The 26,832-nt window shown below is 50.7% G+C and overlaps 2 protein-coding genes across 3 annotated transcripts in view; one reads left to right on the forward strand and one right to left on the reverse strand.

Moving 5' to 3' along the window:
- Nucleotides 1-23,615, forward strand: part of SLC67A1 (solute carrier family 67 member 1) — a 62,441-nt gene extending 38,826 nt beyond the window's left edge. The window contains exons 7-10 of one of the 2 annotated variants that reach the window (XM_009935286.2): nucleotides 4,572-4,672; nucleotides 14,249-14,350; nucleotides 18,122-18,242; nucleotides 23,323-23,615. In XM_009935286.2, coding sequence (XP_009933588.1) covers nucleotides 4,572-4,672; nucleotides 14,249-14,350; nucleotides 18,122-18,242; nucleotides 23,323-23,510 — 512 coding nt within the window. In that variant the 3' untranslated portion in view covers nucleotides 23,511-23,615. The remainder of the gene's footprint in view (nucleotides 1-4,571; nucleotides 4,673-14,248; nucleotides 14,351-18,121; nucleotides 18,243-23,322) is intronic. The other variant, XM_075427230.1, reaches the window with a different exon arrangement.
- Nucleotides 23,616-25,084: 1,469 nt separating this feature from the next.
- PHLDA2 (pleckstrin homology like domain family A member 2) lies at nucleotides 25,085-26,611 on the reverse strand. The gene is made up of 2 exons (XM_075426182.1): nucleotides 26,067-26,611; nucleotides 25,085-25,520 (listed from the first exon to the last, which is right to left on the reverse strand). The coding sequence occupies exon 1, from the start codon at nucleotides 26,489-26,491 to the stop codon at nucleotides 26,093-26,095; it is 399 nt and encodes a 132-aa protein (XP_075282297.1). The 5' UTR covers nucleotides 26,492-26,611; the 3' UTR covers nucleotides 25,085-25,520; nucleotides 26,067-26,092.
- Between the last annotated feature and the right edge of the window lie 221 nt (nucleotides 26,612-26,832).

Below are 26,832 nucleotides of genomic sequence, written 5' to 3' on the forward strand. Positions count from 1 at the left end.
TTCTCTTTATTATAGTTTCAAGGACTGAATTTTGTGCACATCAAAATATGTGCACATCATGCATTTGAACAAACTAAGGCAGTTCCCTTCCAAACCAGGATCCTAAGAGAGGATTTAAGGTACCTTAGCTTTTATACTTTGAATATTTTTCTAATTCATCTGTGTCTCAAGAAGCCCTTGAAGTTTAAGTAACATGAAACGTAATTTACAAATTAAAATCTAATTTGTAAACTGAAAATTGATTTTACAAATACAAGTAGATTTGGCTGTGGAGAGTGGCTGAATCGGAAGGGAATGGCATTTCTGGGCTTGGCCGGGTTCATCTCTTATTCCTTGCTAAGGCTCTGGGGGAAAAAATCTGACTGCAGCTGTAGAATAACATGCAGGGAAGTAAAGGACTTCTGATTTTTTTTTCTTTTTTTCTTTTTGTGTGTAGTTGGCATTGGCTGAGATCAATAATGCCAGCTGGTCCTACTCCCACCAGTGGAGACAAGATACAGTCTTGACGGACTGCTGGCTTGCCCTAATACTGCACTTTTTAGGTTCTTCTCAAACAAAACTTCTAAAACTGTGGCAGCGTTTCACAGAGTGAGATAGTCAAGTGATGTTTGAGAGGGTTTTCTTTGCTGATTCTGGCTCATTTCTCAGCTTAATCTAGCATAAGTTCCTCTATTTAAAAATGCCATCCCGAGACCGCATCCATGTGCAATCTGCATGGTAATTTCCTGTGCACTGTCCTTTTTCCAAAGGCCCAGCAAGATGACCTTCATTGTAGTCATCACTGCTGAAATGCAAATTCCTCCCTGCTGCAGAAGATGTTCTTCTTTTCCCATGCACAGCAAAAACGCACACCCAACCAAAATAAACATCTCTTGCCCAAAACTGCAAGGGAACTTCTAGGCAAAGCGAATGGAGACAATGAAGCTGAGATTTAAGGCAGGGCATAGACTGATAGTCTGTCACTGAAATCAGAGAACCATAGAATGATTTGGGTTGGAAGGGACCTTAAGCATCACGTAGTTCCAACCCCCGTGTGGTGGACAGGGCCACCTTCCACTAAACCAGGTTGCTCAAAGCCCATCCAGCCTGGCCTTGAACACTGCCAGGGAGGGCACTGGGAGTATTTCAGTGAGAGTAGGAATGGGCTCACCTGAAGCACTTCTGCTACAAGTATAGCACTTGCACTACAGTGCGGAGTGATTCAAATCCTGGTGACTTCTCTTTGCATATTGCTATTTCTCTGCACGTTACTGACCATACGATGGCAGCTGAAAGGGTATTCGTCCATCACCTACTTCTCTGCAGCTCACAGCTGGAGGCTGAGCTCCTCATGAGCTCATTTATCTTTCATCTCCTGGCTGCAACTGTATAATTAATTAGATCACGCAAATTACAGACTTTTCTCTGTTTACTTTGTAAATAAGTTTGTGATATACACAGAAGAAAACCTTCTGTTCCTTATGCATCTTATTGTTGTCTAAAATTAGCTTGTTTGAGACCGAAAGAGCCTCCCTGGGAGGGCTGCAGGGCTGGGAACCTCCTCCCTGTGTTGCATAAAAGCAGAGACACGGGCTCTGTGCCTCTTGCAGGAGGGTAGCTGCCAGAGAATGGAATGGATGGGCAGCAGACCGCTCCAGCGTGGCCAAATTACATCCTCAACTGACCTGGGAAAAGCGAGCCTCATTGCATTGCAGGAGATAAGAGACAGAAAGGAAAAGACGAGGATAAATATGTCAAACACAGCTTTTACTGACCAGAAATCACGAGGGCCATGAAAATAGCTGCTTGTATGAATCTTTGTCTGCCTAATCCCTTTGGAAAACCTGGTTTTTATGCAATCACTTTAGTGTCTGCATCCCATTTTTAAAGTGACTTTCTGTCACGCGTGGAGCAGGATTTTGCCCTGGGGCTCTGCATCCCATCGCGTTTGCAATTCAGCCTAGGAGGGCTGAAACAGGTTCCCAGAGGCCATGCTTGCCTTTTCATGCTGGCTTTTTCGTAAGGATTGCAAAGATGTCCCTCCCAAAGCCACGGGCTGCTTTTAGAAATGTCGTCTTTTTCTTTGAAAATACAGTTTGCGCACCTGTGTATCCTTGGTGCTCTTCCTCATCTTTATCGCATCTCGCAAACTATTTACCTGCTTTCTGCTGCATAACCCTAGTTACCCATCCCTCTGGTGCCAGGTTTTCTAAGGATTTCACCCCCTTATTTAGACTGCCCCCCAAAAAAGGTGAGGTTTCTGAGGATTTTTTTTGCTATTTGTCATTTTTTTCCTGTTGAAAACCTGAGCCTCGCAGTGTGGATTGAGGTTTAACCAGGCAGATCCTGGGTGGGCTTTTGGTGTCCCCAGAAGAGCATGGGGACCCACCACCCCAGCGAGCCCTCCCCAGTGGATATACATTACTCTTGTGGCTGCATTCAGATGACCTGCAGCCTACCCAGGTGGGACCTGCTGAGATCTTTGTAAGAAATGCTTGTTTCGATGAGCATTAAATCCTTTGAGTTCAATCTAAGGCTCGCCTTGCAGGGGTCACCAAGAAATATGTTGCCAGTGGGAGATGTCCTTAATCGCTGAAAGAGGAGGGAGCAGGGTACTCTCCCTTGTCCAGACGGCTTTAAGGGACCATGCAGTCACAGGGGGTGACACTGATCCAAAGAAGAGACCTTTGCATCTCCAGGGGCACTGTGCAATGTAACGCTAATTAAAGAGTACAGACTATCCCCCTGCTTCGAAAGAAGCCAGCTCACTTGGAGGAGAAAGATCCAAATCTGCCTTAATTTGGTGAGGGACTTCAAAGGGGAGAGGAGCTGTAGAGGCTGGTGCATGTTACCAGCAAGAAGCGTCAGGTACCTGCAGCAGGGTAGCAGGATGAAGGGCAAGCGCCTGCTTCAATCTGATATTCCTGCAAGTGAACCAAAATGTGGTTTTTCTTTCATTTCTTCACGTGCGTCTTTTATAAATACGTGCGAGACTGTTGCCTGGTTTGGATGTTGTGAGTAAATACTGTTATTTGCATGTTACCTTAAGCCGGCTTGAGCTAAGGAGCGATTTCAAAGTAACTGGATAACGATGAGGTGCTCTCCGTGGAGGGGTGTGGTGAAGCCATGAGTCTTCATGAGCCCCAGCTCCCTGGCACCTTCTCCAAGTATCTGGAGAGTAGCAGAGCAGGGTGCCCTTCCTGCCCCCCATCCCTCTCCCCCAGTGCTGCAGGGCCGGCTGGGGTGTAGGTATCCCCATTAAGGGGGGAAGAGGTGTCTCTGGTGAGTGGAGGGGTTCAGGAGGGCTCTGTGGCAGGTCCTGGGGTGGGAGGGTGCTGGTCCCAAGGCAAAGGCTTCGGGTGCTCGGAGGAAGGTCCTCACTGGTGGAGCTGCTCCACTGGTAGCAGCGCTGCTGGGCTGCTGGATGTGGTGGAGTTGCACTGTTTTGTTAGGGTACAGGTCCTCCACAGCATTTTAGTCAGCAGTTTGGAGTCACTCTCCTCACACTTCTGGGAAATGCCAGCAAGATCCTTCCCATGCTACAGGGTTAGTGACTCACTTTGCCAGGCCACAGGGTGTCCTCACATGTTGCCTCCGGGGCTCTGTTTTCTTCAGGAAGGAGAGGACTGCAGCTCCCCACTCACCCAGTCTTTGTACTTCAGAGGACCCTCCGAGGAAGGGCAGGACCCCTAATGGTCATCTGCTCTCCTCTCCCCAGCAGGATCAGTGCTGTCTGACAGGCACATTGTGGGGATGTTCACACACAGAGAGCCCCAGTTTCCTACCGTCTTGGTCCATTTGAGGTGCACAAGACACTAGGGGAGGCAGCTGCCTCCTACCCCATACCACTCTTTGACAGCAATGTTTTGTCATATTTTTAGTTTGGCGGCTCTTTGTGTGCGATGGGAACATGTGGACGCATGTCTGTATTTGTGTATGTTTGGTGGTGGGGAAGCACACAGTACTGTATTTTCGTGTGAGATTAAGCGAGTGGGCATTTTCCGTTCTGCTTTCCAGAAATTGCCTTAATTGAAAGGCAGACCCAGCCTGTGCTGTTTCTGTCCGTACTTTCCTGACTGCTTGTGTCGACAGGGCTGTCGGTCCAGGAGAGCGAGAGATTTCATGTGCCATGGACCTTGCTGCTGAGGGCTGCAGAGAAACTGCTCTGTTTAGGCTGATGTCAATGGGTTGTTTCCCAGGCTACGTTCCCCACAGTGAAAATCTAAAGTCAGGCAAAAGGGGAGAGGAATCCAATCAGATTATTTTTATGGTTACAGTCTTGTCTGAACAAATGTTTTTTTGTTGCCTGAATGGTTAGTTTGGCTTGGGTGATAAAAATATTTACCAGTTTATAATAAACAGCTGAATCTACAGCCTACATAGTCACATTATTCTAAAGATGAAAGTAAGGGGGATAAAAAAGCTAACATTTAAAGATTAAATTACTACACTGACTTTGAATAGGATTCTGCCCAGTCCTGGTAACCCCAGGGAGAGCTACTGACTCATACTGGAGGTGACTGGGAGCAGGGCCTGGGCCACTATATGCAATCCAAGTGTATTGATATATACTTTTCATGAACTCCCTCTAGGTTTGTTCCTGATTATGTTTTCCATCATCTCTATGGATTTCTTTGGCTTGGAAGCAGTAGAGTCTGGATACCTGATGTCATATTTTGGTGTGCTTCAAATGGTAAGTGAAGTGGAAGTCCCCCTCTTGCCACACTGCTACCTAATTTGCTACCTTTTTGACACATGCTCTCCCAAATCTAGGTGTAATATTTCTGGAAAAATCCTAACTCTGCCATGTAGCACTTGGCTTCAAAAAACAGAAGTGACTCTAAATTTATTCTGTTCCTTGGAACAGGAAGAAATCAGATCAAGAAGTGTCCTGAAAGCTTTCTTCCCCTTGTCCTTCCTTGCAGATCTTTAAGCTGCTAAAAGGAGCTAACATTTCCTTGGACTGACATGTTGCCCTGGTTTTTGTAACAGAACTTACACTGAAGCCAAAGTGCCTTGACTACGGCTTTCCCTGGTGCAGGTTAGCTGATTTACAAGTGCTTAGTAGCACCCTGTAAATTTAGCTAAGTAGACAGTGTTACTGGTGTTTTCACAGATACCTTCAGTGTTGAGGAAGGACTCGTTTCCACTGTGGGGAAACAAACACAGCAATCTTATACTTTAAAAAAAAAAATTAATTGTAGGCAATGGTACATGATTAGGAGACTTGTAAAATGGGTAAAAGGGAAAAGTCAGCTGAATTCGGCAGTAGCAGGGCCAAAAAAACAAGGTGCTGTATTATAGCAGAATTTTCCTTTTGGAGGAGGAGGCTAACAGTTTTGCAGAAGGAGCAACAGATGGTTACAAGCAAGCCTCAAGGTAGGAACGCATGTTAAGCAATATCCTGAAGGAGGGTGGTCTTGTTATTAAATCCGCCTTCATTTCCTGGGCATTGCCGCAGAGTTCCTGTGGGACCAGGAGGAACTTCTCATCTGGAAAGTGGCAGCTTTAGTTCCTTCTCTTGTGATTTGGATTTGGCTTGGTGTTAGCAGTTGCTTGGGCTCTGCCTTGGTCTCACAACATCAGGGTGCCTTGGTGGAGCAGCTGACAAGCACGGCAGTGCATCAGCAAGTGGAGTCTGCAGAGGAAAATGGCTGGAGCTGAGGAGGGGGTGCTTTTGCCTTGTCCATTCTGGGAGGGTGGCTTTGGACTAGCTGTTGCTCAGTCCCGTGAGCCCAACATCTGCTTCCAGCTGGGTGCATCCTCCCATCCAGTCTCGTTGGAAAGAAAATCGTTTTGCTGCTGTACAGCATGGAAAGAGTGTGACAAGTGGGGTGATCAGCAGCTGCTCTCCAAAGCGTGCTTCTGACCCAAACTCCACTGCTAGCAGAGGCTTTCCCTACCTTAGTCTTTGTATGCTGCCTCCTAGACCAGGGTCTGGAGGAATCACTCAGGTTTTAGAGGGACTGAGTTGCCTACTGATATTTTCTTCCCCCTTTGAATGTAGAGGGACTTCCTAACAGCTCTGCTCTTAAGTTAGACGTATCAGTCAAATCTCTGTTATATATGCCTACACTGAAATCGAATTTGGGGTTGCAGCATGGCTATGGTCTGCTGGTTTCGAGCTGGCTAACGTGGGCAGCAACAGCAGGCCAGGAGTGGCTTTGTGTTGCTACATGGAGCTTGGACGCTGCTGTTGGGTCCGGGATATCTGTCTTCAGGACACTGCTGTTAAGTCTGGGATATCTGTCTGCCTTCACTGCTATTGTTTTCCAGGTTAGTTTGGTTGAAACTACTGCAGATAAGGTTACCTGAGCTGCTGTGCTGGTGCACCCTACATATAGATACAGCCCTGGAAGATGCGGGAGTTATAGCGTTCACTCTGCTTCCCAATGAGTAATCAGATGTCAGTGCTAACCAAGGACCTGACCCTTCCCATAGTCACTGGGTTTCATCCCGCAGGGACCAGTTGTACCTATTACCGTGTGCTAACCCAGCAGTGGCCTGACAGGCTCAGGTGGAGCACCTACTTTGCTGGGGAGTCTTTGCCTCAGGACATTTGGTGCAGAAACTAGCTTTTGTCAGCCAGGCAGTTTTCTTTCGTCTATCTGTGCAGTTTCTGTCCATGTTGCTATGCATATTCTGCAGCACACGACTCTGGACATCAGAAATATAGGAGTGAACTGGTCATAGGGTACAAAGAAACTTCTCCTCTGCATGGTGCCACATTGGGGTTTTCAGTCAGAATACCAAATAGGAAAGGGGAAAAAAAAGCATTATTTATTTTAAAATCCTAGGACTCCTGATTCCTGGTGGCAGCAAAGCCAGCTTGCCCGAGAGCTTCCAAAGCACTGCTGTCTCCTTTATCGCTTGTTCTTTCCACTGATCGCTGGCAGGTCTAAGCTCTGCTCTGGTTTATGCAGGACCAGACTGTCAACTGATCCAAACAATACTCTCACTGTCTGGTTTTCAAATTATTGCAAAACATTAGAATTTGTGTCTTTACTTTTGAATCAGGTCTCTGACTAGAACCACCCAGCGATACTTCTGGCAGGCAGTCACTGGGTTAATGTTTTATGGCCGCTTTCTGCTGGGGTTCCTCCAATGGCAGACGTAAGCAGGGGATGCAACATGTGCTGGCTCTGTGCTGCTGAGCGCCAGAGCCGCTTGAGTGCCTTCGTCTTGCCTCAGCTGGCATTTCAGATGCATTTGTTTTTGTTGTACATCGAATTGATACTGCTGGAGATATAAATGCAGATTAAGGTGCGAGCAAATTCCACCAGTCTGGATGGGTGAATGGTGATTAGTATCTGCTGACTGGCTTCCCCACTTCACTGAGTAAATTATAGCTTTATTCTCAAGGAATATAATGTCCTTTTCAATGAATTTCATCAACCAGATCCTTAGCTTTGATTTCTCACTCCTTAGTTTGCCTTTCCATAAAATATCGTGGGGCTTTTCCCACTCTCCTGGGCTTGTGTCCCAGGGTCTCGCCTGCTCCCAGCACATTGTCTGCACTAAGCAGGCTCAGAGGCGCACTGGGAACGGCACAGCGAGCAAGGCTTAGCCCGTTACTTAGCTCTTCCCCAAAAGTCGTGTGCCGAGAAAAGCATTGCCCAGTCTGCCAATTCCTGCAGACTTTTAGTAGCATTAATGCTTTGTGTTATTGTAGTTTCTTTTTTTTTAATGAGATCTTTCTCAAAACAAACATCTCCGTCTAGCACAGTAGGTGATGTTGCAGCCCCCTTTCCCAGCCCCATCAGTAATCCCAGGATGACTTGAATAGTGATGGTCTCTTCCCTGCTTTCCTCTCCCGCCCCATGGGTGTTATGCTCCAATTGCTTAACTGAATTTTTCAGCTTCTCAGCCTCATTTAACCTGCTGTGGTGAGAAGCAGCCAATGCACTGTAAACATCTCTGTTTCTCACTGTTCCTCCCATTCAAGCCAGCTGCAGAGCACCTGTAGAGGAGATCTGGAATGGCTTTGGGTCAGTCCACCTATATTTAAGTAGGCAACTCAAGTACTCTGTCATTGATATCTCAAACACCATTTTGCATGGGGAGATCAGCACAGAAACACCGACTCAGTGGGAGGCAAGATGTTTGTCACCTTCACAGACCAAAGACGTTTGTGAGCAGCCCAGCTAATTCAGGCAGCCCTCCTGAGGGATCCCACCCAGAGCTCACCAGCCTCACCTTATCGTGCTTGGTCCTGTTTTGTCACTTTGTGACCCTGCATGCCCCCCAACATTTTGGGGGGTGCCCTGTGCCCAGCCAGAGAGGATCCCTGCAGTTTAGGAAAGCAGATTCAGGGCTGGGTTTTGGAGCAAGGATTCAGTGCTGGGAGCCTCGTAGGCTTCGAGTGGCCGCTCCCCAGAGCACCTCTCTTGGTTGCTCCCTTGCTGAGCATCATCTCTGTCCACATCGGAATGGTTCATAGCATTTGTCAGCAGCAAAGTGGCTCAAGCAGTGGTAGGGGTGGGTCTTCTCCTCACAGCACCGTGCATGTAGCACCAATGACCACCACTTACGGCACAGGGCATCCTCGGTGCCCTCTTCCCTTTGCTGAGCTGGCTGTCCATGGCATGGTCACTCTTTGCCCCAGTGCTGGCAGTACATCTTCTCTCTGCCACTCCTAGCCTTGTTAGGAGGGATGCAGGTTGCCTTGCTGCTGTTCCCAGCCTGTCTCATGGAGACTTGAGCCACCGAAAGTAATACAGGTCTGCTGATGTATAGTTGTAAAAGTTTTGATGGGAGTACCTGCTGGTGGAGAGCGTGGGCTTTATGGCTCTCTGGCTGAAGGACTGGCCCAGGAGCTGGCACCAATTTACTGTTTATCGTTACGCAAAGAGCAGGGCATCTAAGACCAGAGAATATTGGAAAGTGCGAGGCAGGCTTAAGCACGCTGAGGGTAGGAGCAGGGCTCGCTTCTGGGTTGGGGCTGAGCCAAACGAGGTCAGAGAAGGAAAACGGTGTGCAGGAAGGCAATGTTGTAGAATTGGGACAAAGAGCTGTTTGATGAGGAAAAGTAATTGCTTAGAAAATGGAATATGACTGAGGCTGGAGCAAGCAGAGGTCTGATGATGAAGTGAAAAGAACAACTGAAGGGTAATTCAGGCAATCCAGGGCTCTGCACTGATACTGGAAGCACCCTGCTAGCGTGGGGCTGTCTGACGAGCTGGGGCTGTGCCAGGGTAAGTCCCAGAGGAGGAGTCGAGTGGGAGATAACGAAATGAGGAGGGGAAGGCAGACAGCAGGAGGGGTACCTCTGCACCAGGCGCCTTACATTGCAGAAATTCTCTTGCTTATGATATGTTCGAAGTATCTTTATCTGATTGCTGGTGAGTTTCCAGGCAAGAGGTGCAAGAGCCTGTCAGGGACGCAAGCCCTCTGTCCTCCGGGGCTGGGCTTCCAAAGTCCTCTCACCTCAGAAGCCACGCAAGCAGAATTTCCCTCATATGGAATGCCTGGGAGTATGAGATGCCATTCAATCTCCCTTCAGAGAATAATTAATTTCATAATAATTTAGAATAATTCAGCTTTGCATAATGGGAAGAAGCAGGCCTGGGCTCTGGCTTTTTTTGGAGTTGGGAGCGCAATAGCGTGGAGGACTTCCAGGCATAGTACCTGCCTTGGAAAATGCCGCCGGAGGATTAGGCAAGTGAAATACCTGGAGTCCATGGTTGGTATCTGAAGTCACATCTGATGCTTAGATTTCAAACCGTGGGAGGGGGTGGGGGAAGGTTGCTTTTAAGAACTTTTTCTCAAAAAACCCAAAGCAAAAAGCACCAAACAAAAACTCTGGGTGGGACAAAGGGGTAGATATTTATTACCCTGAGGATCAAGAAATCATAAGACGTCTGTTCTGTTTACTGTGTTTAAATTTGTATTGTTATACAAACTCCACCTCTAGCTGCGCAGCTTCTGGAGGGACAAGTTGGTACGGAGTGATCCTGAAAAGATGAGAGAGATTCCTGGAGGAGACATTTACATGGCTTATCATCTTATCACCAGTCTGTCCCTCTTGCTTTTTTTTTTTTTTTTTTGCCCTGCACAGCAAAAGAGATGATTAAAGAGCCAGGGATTTAATTACAGCCAGATATGCCTAGGGGGAAAACCCACTCGGTTAAAGAACCTGGCAACAACAAACAGAAAGTTCTCCAGTTTCCTGCTTTGAAGGATTTGAGTCTTTAGAGAGGGGTGGGTTGGAGGGAGAAAGCAAGCGATGAGGCTGGAGTTTGCAAAACACACAGTCCTCTTCCCCCTGTTTGGCAAAGCGCTGCCTTCAGCAGTCTGGTCCTCGCCGTCTGCTCTCCTTCCAGCCCCTCCGCCCTCCTGCTCCTCTGCAAGACCTGAACTACTTCTCAAGCGCTTTCTGGCACCACCGTGTCAGTAGAGCGACTGCGTCTTCCCCCGCCCAAGGTTTTGCACCACCTGCAGCCGGTGCAGAAAAGCCCCGTGACTTTTGCCGCCCGCTGCAGTCTGCCCCGGCTGGTGCCCACCCGCGCGTCCCTCCGAGCCGGCGCTGCACTCCCCTGGGAACTGCCAGCCCGGCGTGATTTCAAAGGGAAGAGATACGGGTCCAGTGCGTGGGAGGCCACCTCTGATGTGAATCATGCTATCTGCGCTCGGGATGGGGCCCTGCATCTTCTCTGCTAGGCTGCATCAGCTTATCTGGCCTGCTGTGCCTGCCGCTCCGACTTTCTCTTGTCTTTTCATTTCCAGGCTGTTGGGTGAAAGGGAATTTATTTTGTCGCTGGGCTCTGTCAGTCTATTGGTTGGTGCTGATGGAAGACGCTGTAGAAACAGTCTTGTGTCCCCTGAGTGCAGCTGATCGCAGAGGGCCAGCCAAATACCTGCGTAGCTCCGCTGACCTTCACCAATGAGGTTAGCTACTTGCGGGTGCCAGTCCTGCTCAGCAGCGGCTCCAACGCACCAAGGCTGAGGCTTTGCCGTTCGAAAGTCTTCCAAAAGTTAACACGTTAGACCTTCAAACAGCAAGAATCTGCTCCATCCTGCAAGGGATTTCTAAAATTTGTTAGTAAGGTTAACCTTAAAATGGGTAATTGGCTCTTCTGAGCAAATGGGAGCTATTGCCTTCCCAGAAATCAGTGATAAAGGTAAAGAGTATTTTTCCATGCGTTCTGCTGAACTGGTGTAACGCAGCCCCAGTTTGGCCAATCCAGCATAACGACAAGGAGAGATTTGGCTGTTCTTATTCATTTCTTGGGAGACTTATTTGCCTTTAAAGGAGGGAGGGAAGGGAAAAAAAGAGGAGCTGGTTTATTCAGTGACATGTATACACAGCCATGGGCTGTGCCTGTTATTTCACTTGCAAACAATTTCCTCTCTCTTTTGTTTATTGATGACAGAAGGCATTCCAGCCAGGTACACTGGCTCTTCCCCGACTTCAAAGGAGGTCAGGTTACAAAGGCAAGCACCATCCAGGCAAAATGAAATGCAGGAGGGGAAGGCCCATCGCAGTCGGTCTCCAGGGGAGCCTGTGTGCTAGAGAAAAGTCCAGAATGCACCAGAAGGCATAAAAAGAAAGATAAATCCCACTGCAGCATCTTTGGTGCCACCAGGGCTTGTCCACAGGAGTGGCAATGGACAAGTCTTCTGGGATGCCCCCACTAGCCCCCAGCAATGGCAGCACATGTCCAAAACTTTACATGGGAGAGGGCATAAGAACCACCCTTTGCTTCCTCCTTCCCTAATGTGCCTGTGCAGGAGGCTGCCACTCATGTAAACCAGGGGACTGTGCGCCCAGGGAAAGCTGGAAGCGATGGATTTTCAGGTCTCAATTCAGGAGCTCCCGGTGACCAGAAACATTATCCAGTGCCTACATCAAGGCACTGGTGCTTGATAGTGCCCAAAATTGAGATGATGGGCCTTGATTGCCCGGGTCTCACAGCTGGATTGGCAATGACTGTGCTGGGGAGGGAGTCCAGCAGCCCAGATAACCTTGCTCAGCCCCAAAGGGAGAGCAGGTCACTTGGGCTGATGCTTGCCCTTGGAGAAAGTCTCAGTGCCGAGTTCGCTGGTTCAGCAGCGATGTTTCATTTCATGCTCGTATTGTCCCAGTCCGAGTGATGGGGAAGCCCATGCTGAATGCCAGCCTTGGCACAAGGGTCATGCCCCTGCCCCGCTCACTCTGGGGACAGCCCTTGTGGCCTCTGGTTTGCCTGTCTCCAGGTCCTGCCTGCTTTGCTGCAGTGACGCTTGCCCCTTGCGCTTAGGTGCTCATGTGTAGTGCCAGAGAGGTTTTTGGGTATGCCACTCCCATGGCCATCAGACCAGACTGCTCTGGGACCTTGCCGTTGATCTACCCCAATGACTCAAGGAAAGGCAGGGACCGGGCTGCACCTGCACGGTGTATCCCGATTAAATATGCCATTCAAGTCCGGGCAAATTGAGAAACATTTCTTTTCCTCCGGTGGCTCAGCAGAGCTGAACTGGGGTTCAGCTGATGCCACCACTGAGTCAAGCCTTATGACGAGGCTCAGCCCCCATCCCACATGACTCAGCACAGCCCTAGCCAGGGCGAGGCAACAGGAGGGACTGGGAAATTGCAAAAAGTTAATGATGATTCTTCATTTTAGGAGCGCTCAGCTTAATGAAGCATTACTCAGCGGCTTCTCCACCCACCCCCAAGTAGGAGCCGCTGGGGCTGGTATCGGCCTCCTCCCGTGTCCACGGCAGGGCTTCCAGCTGGGATGATTCAGGTCACCCCATGCATCGTCCAAGCATTGCACTGCAACAGGTCCACCAGTGTCCCTGAGGCCACTCGGCAGGTGACACTACCCGGGAGAGACACACAAGGGCCCATGCCACTGTCACGTGGCAGCTGGGCACATGTGAGCTGAGATCTCAAGTTTTGCCTGAGGGTGGGGACAGGGACAAAAAGGAGACAGGAAAAGCATTTACTGGAAATCAGAATGTCTGCTTGGCGCGATGTGCCCTTGTGTTAAAAAGATTTTGTGCTCTGAAGCAATGTGAAGAGTCAAATTTTGGTGTTTTCCATTAAGTTATAGCTTGCTGGAAATATATTCAATCTGTAGTTATTGTTCTTTATGTCACCTTTATTTTATTTTCAGTCTATTACTATTTACTTTTTGCTTTTTTGTTTTATTTTAATAATTAAATTGCTTTTTCTGGACTGCTTGTCATAGATTAACATTTCCTTTCTCTTTAATAACTTTCTTATTCATTAGGCGCTCATTTCCTTTCATTTGAGTCAGGACTAACACAGCAAGGTTAAGCGTGGCATAGCATTGTTCCAGGCCCAAGCAGAGCACCAAGGTTTTCTCCAGGCTGGACTGCCATTGAAACGAAGCCATCGTGCCAAAGCATTTTGAGCTAGTGCTCTTCTTTCAAGTCGGCAAGGGTTTTTGCTTGCATCAGATAAACCCTTTCAAGGCAGGGAAAACTCAGTAGATTCCTACCTGTCCCTTCCATGAAACACAGTCAGTTGGGGTTTGTTCTCAAAGTGATGTCTTCCAGCCTCTCTCCTCTCGTGTCGACTTGGGCCAGCATCACTTGAAGCATGGGAGATGATGAACAGAGAAACGAAAGAGGGAATCATTGCTCTGCAAAGTGCTGAAAAAGCCCAATACTTCCTGGGATTTAATTTTTTTTGCTTTTCCTTCCCTCCCCCTCTCCTCCAGTTTTTATTTAAAATCTGTAAAACCGGTTCCTCGTCCCTCAGGTCTGTGCATACTGCTGGAGCTGGGTATTAGCATCTCCGTCATACTTGTTTCCTGTCTAAAAATGATGAACCACAAGATTTGTGTATGTATAGTTTAAAATAATGGCAAGAGACGGTACAGGAAAGGAGGCATTTTCCTCCTCTGCATACAAATGTACAGTTTTTCTTTGGAAGGACTTTCCAAGAATGAAGACCTTAGTATTAATGGTGTTTCACAAAAACATCACGAGTTAATTAGAAAAATTCATTTGTATCTGCAAGCATCTTCAGGAATTTTCAATCACCGCTGGTGAACAGGCAGTGATGGTAAACTCAGGCATGCACCCTGAGCAAAGACTTTCAGCTGATGGGATGGATCTATCTCTAGGATGCAAAATGCTTGGAATAATGGCTCGTGTCTTCCAGCCATTTACCGTGACAGTGACAGCTGTCCTAAAAAAAAGCAAGGGAGTAACCCTTTTGCTGCCTTTCATTTGCTTGAAGCGCTGTAGCAGTTCTCTTTGGAGTTTGTTCAAACTGTTACACATCAGGCTTAACAGTGCTCGTGTGCTTCCTTCCCAGCTTGTCCAGGGTCTGGTTGTTGGAAAACTTGCTAACCACTGCACGGAGAGGACCCTGCTCAGGCTCAGCGTCTTCGTCTTCGCCGGTGTGGGCCTAGGCATGGTGAGACTTGGCATCAAATCCTCCATGGTGCCTTTTAGTAACGCAGCGACGCAAGGTCCGTGAGACCTGACTGCAAGCTCTGCCCCTTGAAATGGCACCACCGGCTCTGCTGGGTGATCCCTGGGTGGGAAACCAGCTGTCCCGGGCCTCTGTGCAAACAGGCCCATGCTCAGCGTAAGCACCACACCAAATAACGATAAAGAGCTGCATGAATAATAGTTACAGGGATTTAAAAAAAAAATCAATCTCGCACAGGAACTCGTTAAGTCCCTCCTGAGTCACTGGATTTGCATAGAAATCCTGCCCTCCGTCTTGTCAGCAACTGCATTTCCTGAACTACCCAGAAAGTAAATTAAGATTATGGGGGGGAAAATCATTGCGGTTGTACGCTCCTGTGAGACGGCAGAGGTGGTGTGCCCTTCCTCTGGGGCTTTGTTTTTGCCCAATTTTCCCAAGCTCAGAGTATTTTTGGAAGAAGGTGGCAAGGCAATAATTTTGCTCCTCTGTTTTGGGATGAGTGATGGTACCCATTGCTGGTTGTGTCTGCATGGGTGACAGTGGATGCCAATCTCAAACGGTAACTGAAAAGCCGAGTTGCCGTACGCATCTCTGCCGGTAGTTGTGTTTGCTCAGATAAGCCACGCTTGGGGAGCCAATAGCTCTGTCCAGGTGGTGGGGATGGAGGAAGGGTGCATGCAGATGGGCCCAGAGGACAGTCAAACTGCATCAGCTTTTTGATGTTCCCTGCCGGATTTGGCCTCGAGCCTTGCTGCCAGGGTGCCGGTGCTCCCGCCGGGGCAGGTAGGATGGTTGCTGTTCCCACAGCCATGCTGCAGCCCGAGGAGATCAAGGCCAAATCCTGGAGGGTATTGAGGCTCATGGTTCCCAGCTACATGGATGAGATGAGGCACCCACACATCTTTGCTAATCTGAGGCTAAATTGCGTGTCTGAGATGAGGGGGGGAAAGGAGGATGGATGCAGACGAAGGGATGGCTTTGCAGATGGAGCATGGGCCCTGTCTCTGGGATTATGGGGCTCGCAGAGATGCTGCCGGGTGGTGGGATGTTTGGGAAAGGTCCCTCCTGGTTGGTGTTACATGGTTTTGCCTGGCATGAATGTTCCACCTTAGCATGGGACATCTGCACAGGGTTTGGTGCTCCTGAGCATGGCCTGGGAAGTGCTTTGAAGGTCTCACTGTTGTTTTTTGGTCATGGCTGGGAGCAATCTGGTGAGACCAAGGTGGACCTGGTCCATTTGGAGATGGGATCACCCCTAACCTGGCACAGGGCAGGCTGCTGCTGGGAATGACTCCTCACGCCAAAGCCCAGTCCCACAGCAATCAGGCAGAGGGCAACCGTGGAGTAAATGTCTTTTGTGCACCAAGTTCTCACTGAGAGGGAAGCCTGGAGGGGGCTGGGGGTAGGAGAGAAAGCCTTGATGGCAGTGGAGGGGCACACGGGGCAGCACGGCTTGCAGCAGCTAATGCCCCAGTGCAGGGAGGCTCATAGCGGCTGTGTGGGGAAGGGAAATCGCTGCTTGAAGTTCATCTTAGAGCTGGCAATTACGCCAAGCCCGGAGGGCTGTGGACATCCTGACAGCACGGGCCTGGAGACAAGGGTCAGCAATGACTTCCCAGGAGAACTATTCATAGGCAAACGCAGCTGCGATCCTCTACACCGGGGAAGTCTCATTAAAAGGCGCTCTGTTCAAGCGGCTGCCGAGAAAACATCCGTTTCTGGGGTGGCTTTCCGCCTTGGCGGGGATGAGTGCCGTCACAGCAGCAGGCCCCAAACGCAGAGATTAATGTGTGAAACTTTTAATCCTGCACAGCCGCCTGTGGAGAAGCATCCCGCCCACTGTGCCCTTGCTGCGTCTGGCCTCCAAATGAAGCAGATCCCCTCCCCCAAGCGTGGAAGTGAGGAGAAAAGCTAGCTGTTAATAAAAGACACTCTGAAACAACCCATCTTCATCTCACCGGGAGGTGGGCTGAAGTGTTCTTGGAAGGTGGGCACTAGCGGCGGCAGACAGACAGACAGAAGAGGTTGCAGGGTATTCCCAGCAATTGACAGCTGGAGAAGGGAAGGGGTGGGCTAGGAGCTCAGCCATAACACCTGGAAAAGAACAGAGAGGAGAGCTGGTGTCTGATCTGCAGATGCAAGCCAGGAGCACGTGGGCAGGGGTGTAGGAAGGCTTGGCGGTTGTGACGGGGAAGTTTTTCTCTTTGTCCGAAGGCACAGGCTGTGCATCGTCCTGCCTTGCTGCCTGCATTTCTCAGGCGTTTGCTTTCGGAGCCTCTCTGTTGAAACTCCTGATTCTGCCTCTCTCACCTGAAAAATGCCTTCAGATCTGCTCAGGTGAAAAGGACTGCTACCTACCCGGCTGAGGAGTAGCAGAGACCGGGCTCTGCCTGGCTCCATCCTTTCCGAGCCCCAGGGGAGCAAGGAGCCATTTCCCCTGGTTTTACAGGAGGCGTAGATGAGGCTCAGCTCTTTTCTGCCCACTTGCTTCAGCCCATGACAGAATTCGTACAAGGCAGGGGAAGGTTAAAGCTCTTTTTCCCTATGAGCTCTGCAATGTTGTCCTGCAATGGCATTTGCCCTAGCAAGGAATTATTCTCCTTTCATCTGAATGTTTATGTACCAAATACCTGTTCCTTTGTCTTTGTTCTCCGGTTCCTTAATCAGAAATGCCTAGATCTTAACCAAAACGTCAGCAAAAAGCCCCACCAAGGAGAGAAACCCAGCTGTCTGTGAGTCTAGAGGGGAACTAGGAATAAACCTCAGTATTTCCAAGTCATTAACGAGCAATGTCTCTGGGCTTCTCCATCTTCTGTAGCCAAGAGGCAGGGACCAGATCTTAGGAGAGAGATCTCCAGAGAATGAATTTTCTGGCTAAACCAGTGACAGGAATGTTTTCCAGCCACAATAACACACCTTGAGACATGGGTGAGGGCAGGAGACTTGCAAGAAAGGGGGAAATCTCCTTTCCATGCCCCAGAGAAATCCATTCATGTGACCAGCAGGGCTTGTGAATGAGCTGAGAGCCGCTCTAGCCCCACGGCTTAGGGAGTTTCACCGCTTTTGTTTCAGTATTAAACAGCTGGAGGGATGTCTCCACTCAGAATATGTGCAATAACAAAATCATTACTCTTCCTAATTATGCTCGCTAATGTGCACGTATGTCCAGAAGACCTATTCCAGATTACTGAATTTGGTGAATTTATTAGCAAGGAAGCAGCAGAACAGGATTAGAAATCCCAAAGTTATGGCGTTACATAATACACCGCGCTCATTTATTTTGACAAGCTCAGTTTAGTTTTAATTATTTATGATAATGAACCGAAATGCCTTCTCTAGGCTGTTTTGTATAAGTAATGCAGGCTTCCTGAAGTACACCACATGCATCTGCTGTTCAACATTTCCTCGGGAGTTGGACAAGAGACAGAAGACTGGGGGAAGGGTGTGGGGACGTCACTAATTCCCAGACGCTAAAAATACCCACAGCACTGCCAGAGAAACGTGCTGCCAGATTGTAGAGTATCGTTTGCTACTTGCGCTGCATGCTTGGAATAATTCACTGCAGACAAATGGTGGGCTATGAGAGACCCTGCAGTAGCCAAAGCTGCACCATCATGTGTCTGTCAGTTGCGGCTCCGACAATTTTTCTAAGTCATGGGTTTGGCTTATGATGTTTCTCTAGGTTATTTCTTGCCACAGAGTCACCACTTGTGCTCTCTAATATTCTGTGGTCCAATTTGTCCTGTCCCTTAGGCCCTGATGAGGACCGTGTGGCACTACTGCATCATTGCAGTGCCACTGGTGTTCGCCTTCAGCATGCTGGGCACCATCACCGACAGCATCCTCACCAAGGCCGTTCCCTCCTCTGACACCGGTAAGACTCGTCAAGAAAGATCAGACTGGTCTTTTCTCGTTTTTGAGTCCATCTCACACTGCTGCTACCGAGCGCCAGCGCACATTCATGACGAGTGCCCAGTTCGCCAGCAAATCTGGCTTCTTTGCAGTTGGGTGCAGTGGGTCTCAGTAGAGTGGATGGACAGAGACCAGTGGGACTAAGACAGGATGAGCTTGAACAAAAGTGAGAAAGCATCCTGTGCGATCCAGTGCTCCAGTCCTGTGCTGCCTGCTGATATCCATAGCGCCAGTAGCAGAAAGGGAAGCCTCTCCCAAACTCTCCTTTCCATGTGAACCCAAGACATATTCAAGGGGAAAAAAAAAAAAAAAAGCTGCTTTTCCGCCGTGAGGATGACTGAGGGGGCTGTTCGTTCGTGCCTTTTAACTTAAAGCATCTCAGGAGGGTGTTCTGGATTACTCTTTGGAAACACGTTTTGCCTGATGCAGTAATTGCCCCCCCTCTACATTTTGGCTGGGTTTCAGTCGAAGAGTTATCTATCTTGCTCTGTACAAAGGGGCTGAAATGCAGCAGTAGACACACAAGTCTTTATACCTGGGTTTTTTCTTCTGTCGACAAAGGAAATATGCCTACATTATTGTCATGGGAGCCTTGCTGAGTTTGTCCCGGGATGGAGCTGGGTCAACCTGGTTTGATGTAGTGTGCTCAAGCTCTTTCTGGGTTTACTCCCCAAGCCATGTTCACCAGGTGCCCGAGAGTTTCTCTGCTCTAGCTGAGCCTTTCTGGGATGCCAGCCTGCACCCTCCGTCTTCCCTAGCAGCTGTCTGAGCAGATACCTCTGCACAGACTCTACCGAGAATGGGAGTTATGGTTTGCATAGCCCATTAGTGAAGTTTATAAAGCACTTTTGAGATGCTTCTGGATGAAGAGTTTTTCTAAATGTCACTTCAGCAGTTTATTTGTAGAGCTGACCACCACATCTCCTACAAATGCTGGGAGCCTGTGATTTCCAAGTGTGATACTTCTACCTGGGAGGACCTCTTAGTTCCTGGGGAGGTGAGGACTGGGGATGTTCCAGCCCCTGTGCTTGGATGGGAAGAAAATCTGCTGTTTCATGAGTTGGAGCAATGTTCATGTGAGGAGGGAGAGCCAGGGGGGAAGGGCACCAAGCGGCTTTGGGACATACAGCCAAGCTGGAATTCATCCAGGCTCTTCTCAAAGGGGCTTTGTGGGGGAAAATGGAGCACTGCTTAGCTTTTAAAGCCTGGAGGCAAGCTTCAGTCAAAAAGGAAAATGGGTTTAGTTGCCTCACCCTGCTTCCTGCTTGCGTATGTTGTTAGGTCATCTTGTGCCTCGGCGACACAGACAGTCTTCACATGACAGGGCAGGACAGTAGGGCAGAATGGCAGCAGCCCGTGGGGTGGCAGGGACAGTCAGGAGGTGGTCATGGGGCGCTGGGAGAGCCATGGACCACCCAGTGCTTTCTCCTGCCTGTCCATTCTGGGCTGATGCCATGCCAAGTGCTCCTGCAAATTGCAGAGTTACAGCTGGCTCGAAACTGGGCATGCTGAGGAGCGATGCTGCTGGCACGGAGGATCACGGCACTGGGGGAAGCCTTGGCTCCGCTGCTCCTCCCTAGCCCTTGCCTTTCAAACCCTGCTTCTGTCTTGCAACGTTTCTGAGGAAAGAGGCATCTGATGGTTTTGTGCTTGTTTTGGACGCACCCGGACAGGGGCCGGGGCGAAGGCGGGAATGCTTGACGCAGCAGAGTTGCGTCCCGGCGAGCTGCCTCTCCGCAGCAGCTGCGGCAGTGATGGCGTGGGTGTCTTGCAGAGAAACGCGGCTATTTAAATGCCTGCCATCCGTCTCGGGCCGTGAGTGGCACCCCGCAACGGCGGCTCCACCCGTGCGGCAGCTAAAGGGCTGCTCCTTCCTACGCGAGCCCGAGACCCGCCCTGCAGAGCGAGCGTTTTGGCGGTGTGTTAGAAATCCCCGCTTTTCTAAAAGCGTGGAAACCTGGCTTTATGAAAAAGCCCCGCTTTCGCTGCGTCAAAAACCTGAGCATTAGCTTGCAGCACCTTTTAGTTAACGCAAGCAAATCACGCATTGGGAATTTGCCTTTGGAAACATCGCTTTTGAGCTGTGCCGCTGTATTTTGCTGATGTTTTTGACAGCCTGGGGCCAGCAGAGCCCACAGAGGTTTTTCTTTGGGCTTTCCAGGAGCTGGAGTTTCGGCCGAGCTCAGGTGTCCAGGACTGGAGCAAATGGGGCTTTGCAGGAGGATAATCTGTCCGCCCTTGCTAGCCACTGAGTCACCCGTCCTTGCCTTTTGAATAGGTGTCTCAGAAAGGGAACAGTGGGACGTAGGATGGCATCATCCCTTGTACCCATCATCCTGCTTTCAGGACCGATCCAAGGTCACTTCCCACCGCGGCTGATGAGTTTGCCACTTGCTTTTTGCTTTGGCTGGGGTTTTGCACTGAAAGGAGGAGAACGGAAATGATTTCATTCGTTTCCCTTTGACATCTGTTTTCCTTCTCCTCATCTTCAAAGGCAGGAAGGGAAAATCCTGCCCCACGTGCACGTGCTGTTCAGCTGGGCGTGTGAGCTGGTGGGAGGGCAGCCCGAGCCAAGGGGGACTTGTATCCGCACAAGCACTCCTTGTCAACCCCAGTCCCTCCCCGAGAATGGAGTTCCTGTTGCTGCACAGAGCCCCCCGCCCTCAGGGGAGGGGGGGAGGGAGCCCAGCAGAGCCTCCCCGCCTAACGGGCCCGTGTTTCATGATTTAATTTGTGCATCAGGCGCAAAACCTGAGGAAGTGAGCCAGGCAGGGCTCAGCGCATTGAGCTCCCCCAGTGTTGCTCGGGCTTTGCTGGTTCAAAGGGAGCTGCTGGCAGCGATGACCTAATCATTAAATTAGACCCTGCGATTGCCCCGCGGCTGATGTGGGCCAGCACCATCATCTGAGCGCGGCAGCAGGATGTGAGCTGGAAAGGAGGGCGAGCTGGCACCCGGCACAGCGCAGGGTGGGAATGGGGACAGAGCCGCCCGGTGCAGGGAGCTGCCAGCACCCAGCCCTGAAACCGGCGGGAGCCGAGGAAGGATGGGGCAGGAGGGGAGGGTGGGCACCCAGCCAGGACAGGTCATGCCAGGTGTGGGAAAAGGGGGGGAAAAGCTGTGGAGGGAGGAATAAAGGGCAGGAAAAGTTCAGAAAGTGGGCTAGCCGTGACGAAGGAGGTGAGCACGTGTGTTGGCAGAGCTGCGCAAAGTCACGCAGGAACTTTTCTCCTGACACGCTGACTTGTCCCAGTTAAAGTTCTCACCTTAAATGAGATCCATCACATGTGCAGCTTTGCAACAGAGCTAGGGCCAGGCTGCAGAGCCGAGATTTACACCGTCCCAAAGCTCGAGGGCGTCTGACACGAGGGATCTAATTTAAGCCCATTAAACAGAAATTATCTTTCTCAGCAACATGTTGAAGAAGTGCAGAGGGAGAGCAAGGTCTTTTAAGAGGATGGATTTCTGCTCAGAAAAAAAAAAAAGGAAAGGGAAAAAAGTGCCTCCTCAATCCTAAGAGCCAGTTTGGCAATTGTACGTAGTAATTAGTTTAATTCAAATACCTAGAGGGGAAAAAATAATTGCAAAACCTGCCCAGAAAGTTTGGTGGTTGTGGGATGGTTCCCATTGGCAAAGGGTCAAGGCGAGGTCCCACCCATCGCCTTTGTGTTCCCATGCGCGGGAGGAGCGCTCGGCAGCGCTTCCCGGGAGATTTCCCTCTCCGCACAGCTACGCCCTCGGCTCGGGCTCATTGCACAAGTATTTTAAGCACGCTGATAAAAGCCCAGCAGTCGCCGGCTGGTGTTGCGCGAACACCTGTCCGCCTCTGTTCTCGTGGAGCCCGGGATCATTTCCCCACAGCTGCCCACGTTAAAGCTCGCACTCAGCTTTGTATCTTCCTGCATGAAGGACAGCATCCTCCTCAACCTTCTCAGGTGCTGCTGGCCTTGTGTATGGCCTCAGTGCATGTCTTGGCGGAAAACTGATGCCAACAGCACAAAAAAATCAGACTGATATTAAAAAAATGAATCGCAAATGTAATTTCAGAGCAGGGCACAAGTTTCTTGCATACGCTGCCAGCTTGCCCTTCCTCCCAGTGTTGGGGGCTAATGATTTTCTGGCCAGCTGAGTACTTTCTGCTCCTCTGAGCATCATAGCGGTCCTACACAAAGACTGCAAGGCAAAGAGTGGGGCGGGTGCATGGGGGCTGTCTGCGTCCTGTGGGACGTCCTGGCCGTCCATCTGCGCGTGGAAAAAAACCTGCCTTTGCCAAATTGGAGGTGCTTCCCCATCCGCTGGATTCCTGTTAGCGATGCAAATGGAAGAGCTGCTGGAGGCGGAACCGGCCCAGCCAGGTGAAGGGCGCGCATTTCCATCCAAATTGAAATATCCGTTCTTTTTGCAAAGCAGGTGGGGGAGTATCTCAAGGGGGTTCAGTCTTTATCTGTGGTGTTATTTATTTATTCTTAAAGATCTAGTTAGACCTAAGCCTCTCACTCCTGCTAAGCCCTCAAGAGCTGTTCCTCTGTCCCACACTACAGAATAAATGCCAATAGCAGCTTGGGTGGAACAGGGCCCTCTCAGGTAATTATGATAGTGGAACAATCTGTGTGATTTGCTTGGAAGTCTCGAACAAAACACGGCCCTAGAAATTACCTCTCCACCCACGCAGTAGTTACCAGCCCTACGGAGAGTGCAACACTCAGAAGCATCTTCTGGGGCCAAAGGTATCCCTGGACCTTGGTGAAGGCAGCAGTGAGCACTGGCTTGCCTTTTGGGCAGCATTACAGTCATCCAGACCACTCAGTAAAGAGCTGAGCTGGCTTGTGGTGGAAACTAGTCGCTATGCCTCCAGGAGCCCTTAGCCTTAACAGACCCTAACTGGACCTCTAGAAATTAATGCAAGAGATTATTTGAAGTGATTTGCTACTACTACAGAGGAATGCCATGAGGGACAATGGGGCTCCCACAAGCTTTTCTCTGCTTTCCCATCCCAAGACTTGCCCTCTCCCTGATGTCTGTGTGTCTCTGCCATCTCTCCTAGGTACCATGCTCGGGATTTGTGCCTCAGTGCAGCCCTTGACCCGGACAGTGGGGCCCACCATCGGTGGAGTTTTATACAAACAATTCGGAGTCTCCTCCTTCGGCTATTTACAGCTAATTGTCAATATAGGGTTATTTGTTTACCTCTTACAGAGTAAAATCCCGCTGAGCGAGATGAAAAGCAAATAACTCAGCTGCAAGAAAGTAACCCCCTTACTTTTTCCATAGAGGTAAAGATGCTCTTGAGTTTTATTTTTGATGCCACCAACCTGGAATAAAACCATCTGAACACCACCTTGCCTTTCATCAACATTTGCATCGAGACTAAGGGACAGGTCTGTTTGCAAAGGCCTTGGAGCCATACCGGAGCAGCTGGTGGCCGCGGGACCCCAGGAGCTATCGGGTTTCCCCCCCCCCCCCCCCCGCAGCAGTGGCTGTCATTGCAGGCCATAGCTCCAGATCCCCAGCTGCTGTCAGTCAGCATTTCTGCTTGGATTCACCAACACTGAGGGGATTAGGAGCCAGTGTCTCTGCTCTGGTTTGGCCTTTTATTTCACACAACCACCCCCCCCCGCAATGGTACCAAGGAAAATTGGGGCAAAACACATCTGCTTTTGAGTGTCATTTTGCTGCCTTACACGCACCTCTGGCATTCTTGTGCTGGGCGGGTATGGAGGCCAAAGGCTATCGCATGCTGCAGCCAAACGTTTGCAACATCCACAGCTCACTCCTGTGCAACCTTGCCTCTACAGAAGCCTGGTGGGCAGCAGCGTGGCTGCCAGCAGCGTACAAGGAGGGTGCAAAGCCCTGACGTAGCACGCTGCAGCACCAGAGTCTCCCTGCTGCTTCCAGGAACGGGTGCCAGCCCTCCTTCCAGGGTTCTTTTTTTTCCCCCTGTACTAAGTTTCTCTTGCTCTTACTACAGGCTGCTTGTAATTACATACTTTGCAACTTCCTCTAGCACAAAGTCTCTTGCAAGAGTAGCATTGGTACTGGGAGGGGGAAATTACCTCACTGAAATTATCAAATCTGGAGCATTAGTAGCAAGTACTTTGCCTGCTAAACTCATAGTCCTGACTGCCGGAGCTGACTCTTGGGCTGCAGCATTGCTGTCGAGGAAGCCCAGGTTAGTTAGTGATAACTGAGCTCCACAAGATGAAACTTCAGTAATTTTACCCCCCAAAATTAGCTGCTTTTTTCTCCAGGCTTCTTGGTCCAGGCTGTGTCTGTTCTTCCCAGTTCTCCTGTAGAAAATTAACTTGATCTAGAGACTGCAGAGGTGGAAGGAGAGAGCAAGGCGTTCAGCTTGCTCTGTTGCGAAACGGAGGAATCCCATGGAGCGTCAGCGCTGTGTTATTCCGAAATCAAGAATCTGGTGTTCTGCCTTAGCAGAGCACAGAGCTATGGGGCCCAGGGGAAGGACGTGGGGTGTTAGCAGACAGCAGTGCTTTATTGTCGCAGGGAACTCTTGCGCCTTCTGTAGCCACCATTACTCAGTTACATGGGAAAGACCTTCAAAAGCAGCACTTCTCCAAGCTGTGGTAGGCTTTCCTATTTTCACCACTGACCAGAACTGGACCTCAACACACTTTCCCTCCCTGGTCAGGAGATGAGGTCAAGCGCAAACAGGTTATCTGGGCTTTCTCCACCTCCTGCTGCCCAGTCCAGGGAACCAAAAAGCTGAGCTTACCCACTCTTTTCAAGCCGCTACACCACTGACCGCTCCACAAACATGCATCAACAAAAGTTACTGCAGCCCAGAGTATAGTAATAAAAAGTCAACATTTCAAGTAATTTATTTGGAATGGACATATTAATGCAAAAGCAATATTAAGACCAGTAACTGCTGAAAGACATTCATCAAAATAAATACAAATATAGATACTACAAATAATTTAAATTGTGTTTAACACCACCAGTCAGTGTTGAATCTTCCTTGCCTCTCATAAATAGAAGATAATCGTTCGCAAAGCTGTGCCACTCCAAACACGTGGACGCTTCACTAGAAGTCCTTTACGAAAGTCTTTGGTTTTTCTTTAAACGCATCTCAGGCAAAGCTCAGGGCTCTTTGCTCAGCAGCCTCGCCGGGCTTGGAGAAAACCAAGCTGCTTCCAGCTCTCTTCTTCGCTTTCCTTCATTGGTACCCTGTCCCATTTCAGTCCAAGACACTTGATCTGGTTTATCATCCAGTGGCATGCTCTAAGGGCAGCAAGAGAAAGCAGGCGAGTTAAACGAACGGCACAGCGGGGCAGAAAAAAGGGGGGACTTTAAAGGGGGGGCTTGAAAGGGAGAGCGAGCATTCAGCATTTATCCCCGCCGCTACCGTATTTTTAGCAAATTCTCTGAGGAAAGCACTGCCATTCCTCATCCACCCCGCCCCGGCAGCCGCAGCTCTCCGCGCCCTGCCCCAGGCCGGCTCCTACCAGCAATTCCCAGCGCGGCAGCGGGGAAGGGGGGGGGGGGGCCCGAAACCCTCGAACCCCCCGCGGCCGGGCAGCGCGGCCCGGTTTCGGGGTGCGGCCGGGCACCCCCGCGGGCCGGCAGAGAGGTGGTGGCACACCGGGGGCCGGGGGTCCCTCCGGTAAAAGAAAGAAAAGGGGGGGGGGAGCGGTGCGAGGGGAGCCCCCGTCGCCCGTCCCCGTCCCCCTTCCCGAAGCAGGCGGAGAGCGGGGGGGGACGATCAAAATTTCGAAAGCGCGCAAAAGGCGATCGGGAGCGGGTGGGGGGCGGCGGGGGGGGGCTCACCGGTGGCCGGGGCGGGCGGCTCCGGCTCAGGGCGCCCGGGCCAGCCGCCGCTCCTGGGTGCCCGCCGCCTGCTCCATCTCCTGGCGGCTCTTGAAGTCCTGGATGGCCCGCTTGTTCTGGAAGTCGATGAGGGCCATGGTGATGGAGGCGTTCCAGCAGCTCTGGTCCGGGCACCGAAAGTCAATCTCCTTGCGGTCCTTGGTGACGATGGTGAAGTAGATGTACTTGCCGGTGCGCTCCACGCAGTCCACCTTGAGGATGGAGCCGAAGCCCAGCTCCTTGCCCTTGGCCCGCTTGTGCCCATCGGGGAAGAGGCTGAGGCTGTCCTTGGTCAGCACCACCAGCTTCTTCTTCCACAGCTGGAAAAGGCTGTCGCTGCGCTTCTCCAGCTCGCCCTCGCGGATCACCTCGGCTTGCATCTTCATCCTCCCTCTCTCCCTCCTCTCCCTCCGGCTGCAGCTGCGGCTCCGCTGCGGCCCCGGCTCCGGCTCGGGCGGCGATGACCGAGCCACGCCGCGACGGGAACAATTTATTGCAATGAATCAGCGCCGGGCGCCTTCCGGTGCCTCCCCCGGGGAGCCCGGCCCGCCGCCCCCGCCCGCCCCGCCCCGCCCCCCGCCCGCCGCGGCGGGGCTGCCGCCACCGGGGGTCGCCGGGGGGAGGGTCCTCACCCCACCGGGAGCAAGGGGGAGGCTGCCGGGTGCTGCCCCGCCTGGGCGGGCGGCGGGGTGTGTGTGTGTGTGGGGTGTCAGCGGCCGCCCCGTGA

Source organism: Opisthocomus hoazin, chromosome 7 (genome assembly GCF_030867145.1).
Source record: "Opisthocomus hoazin isolate bOpiHoa1 chromosome 7, bOpiHoa1.hap1, whole genome shotgun sequence".
Taxonomy (NCBI): Eukaryota; Metazoa; Chordata; class Aves; order Opisthocomiformes; family Opisthocomidae; genus Opisthocomus; species Opisthocomus hoazin.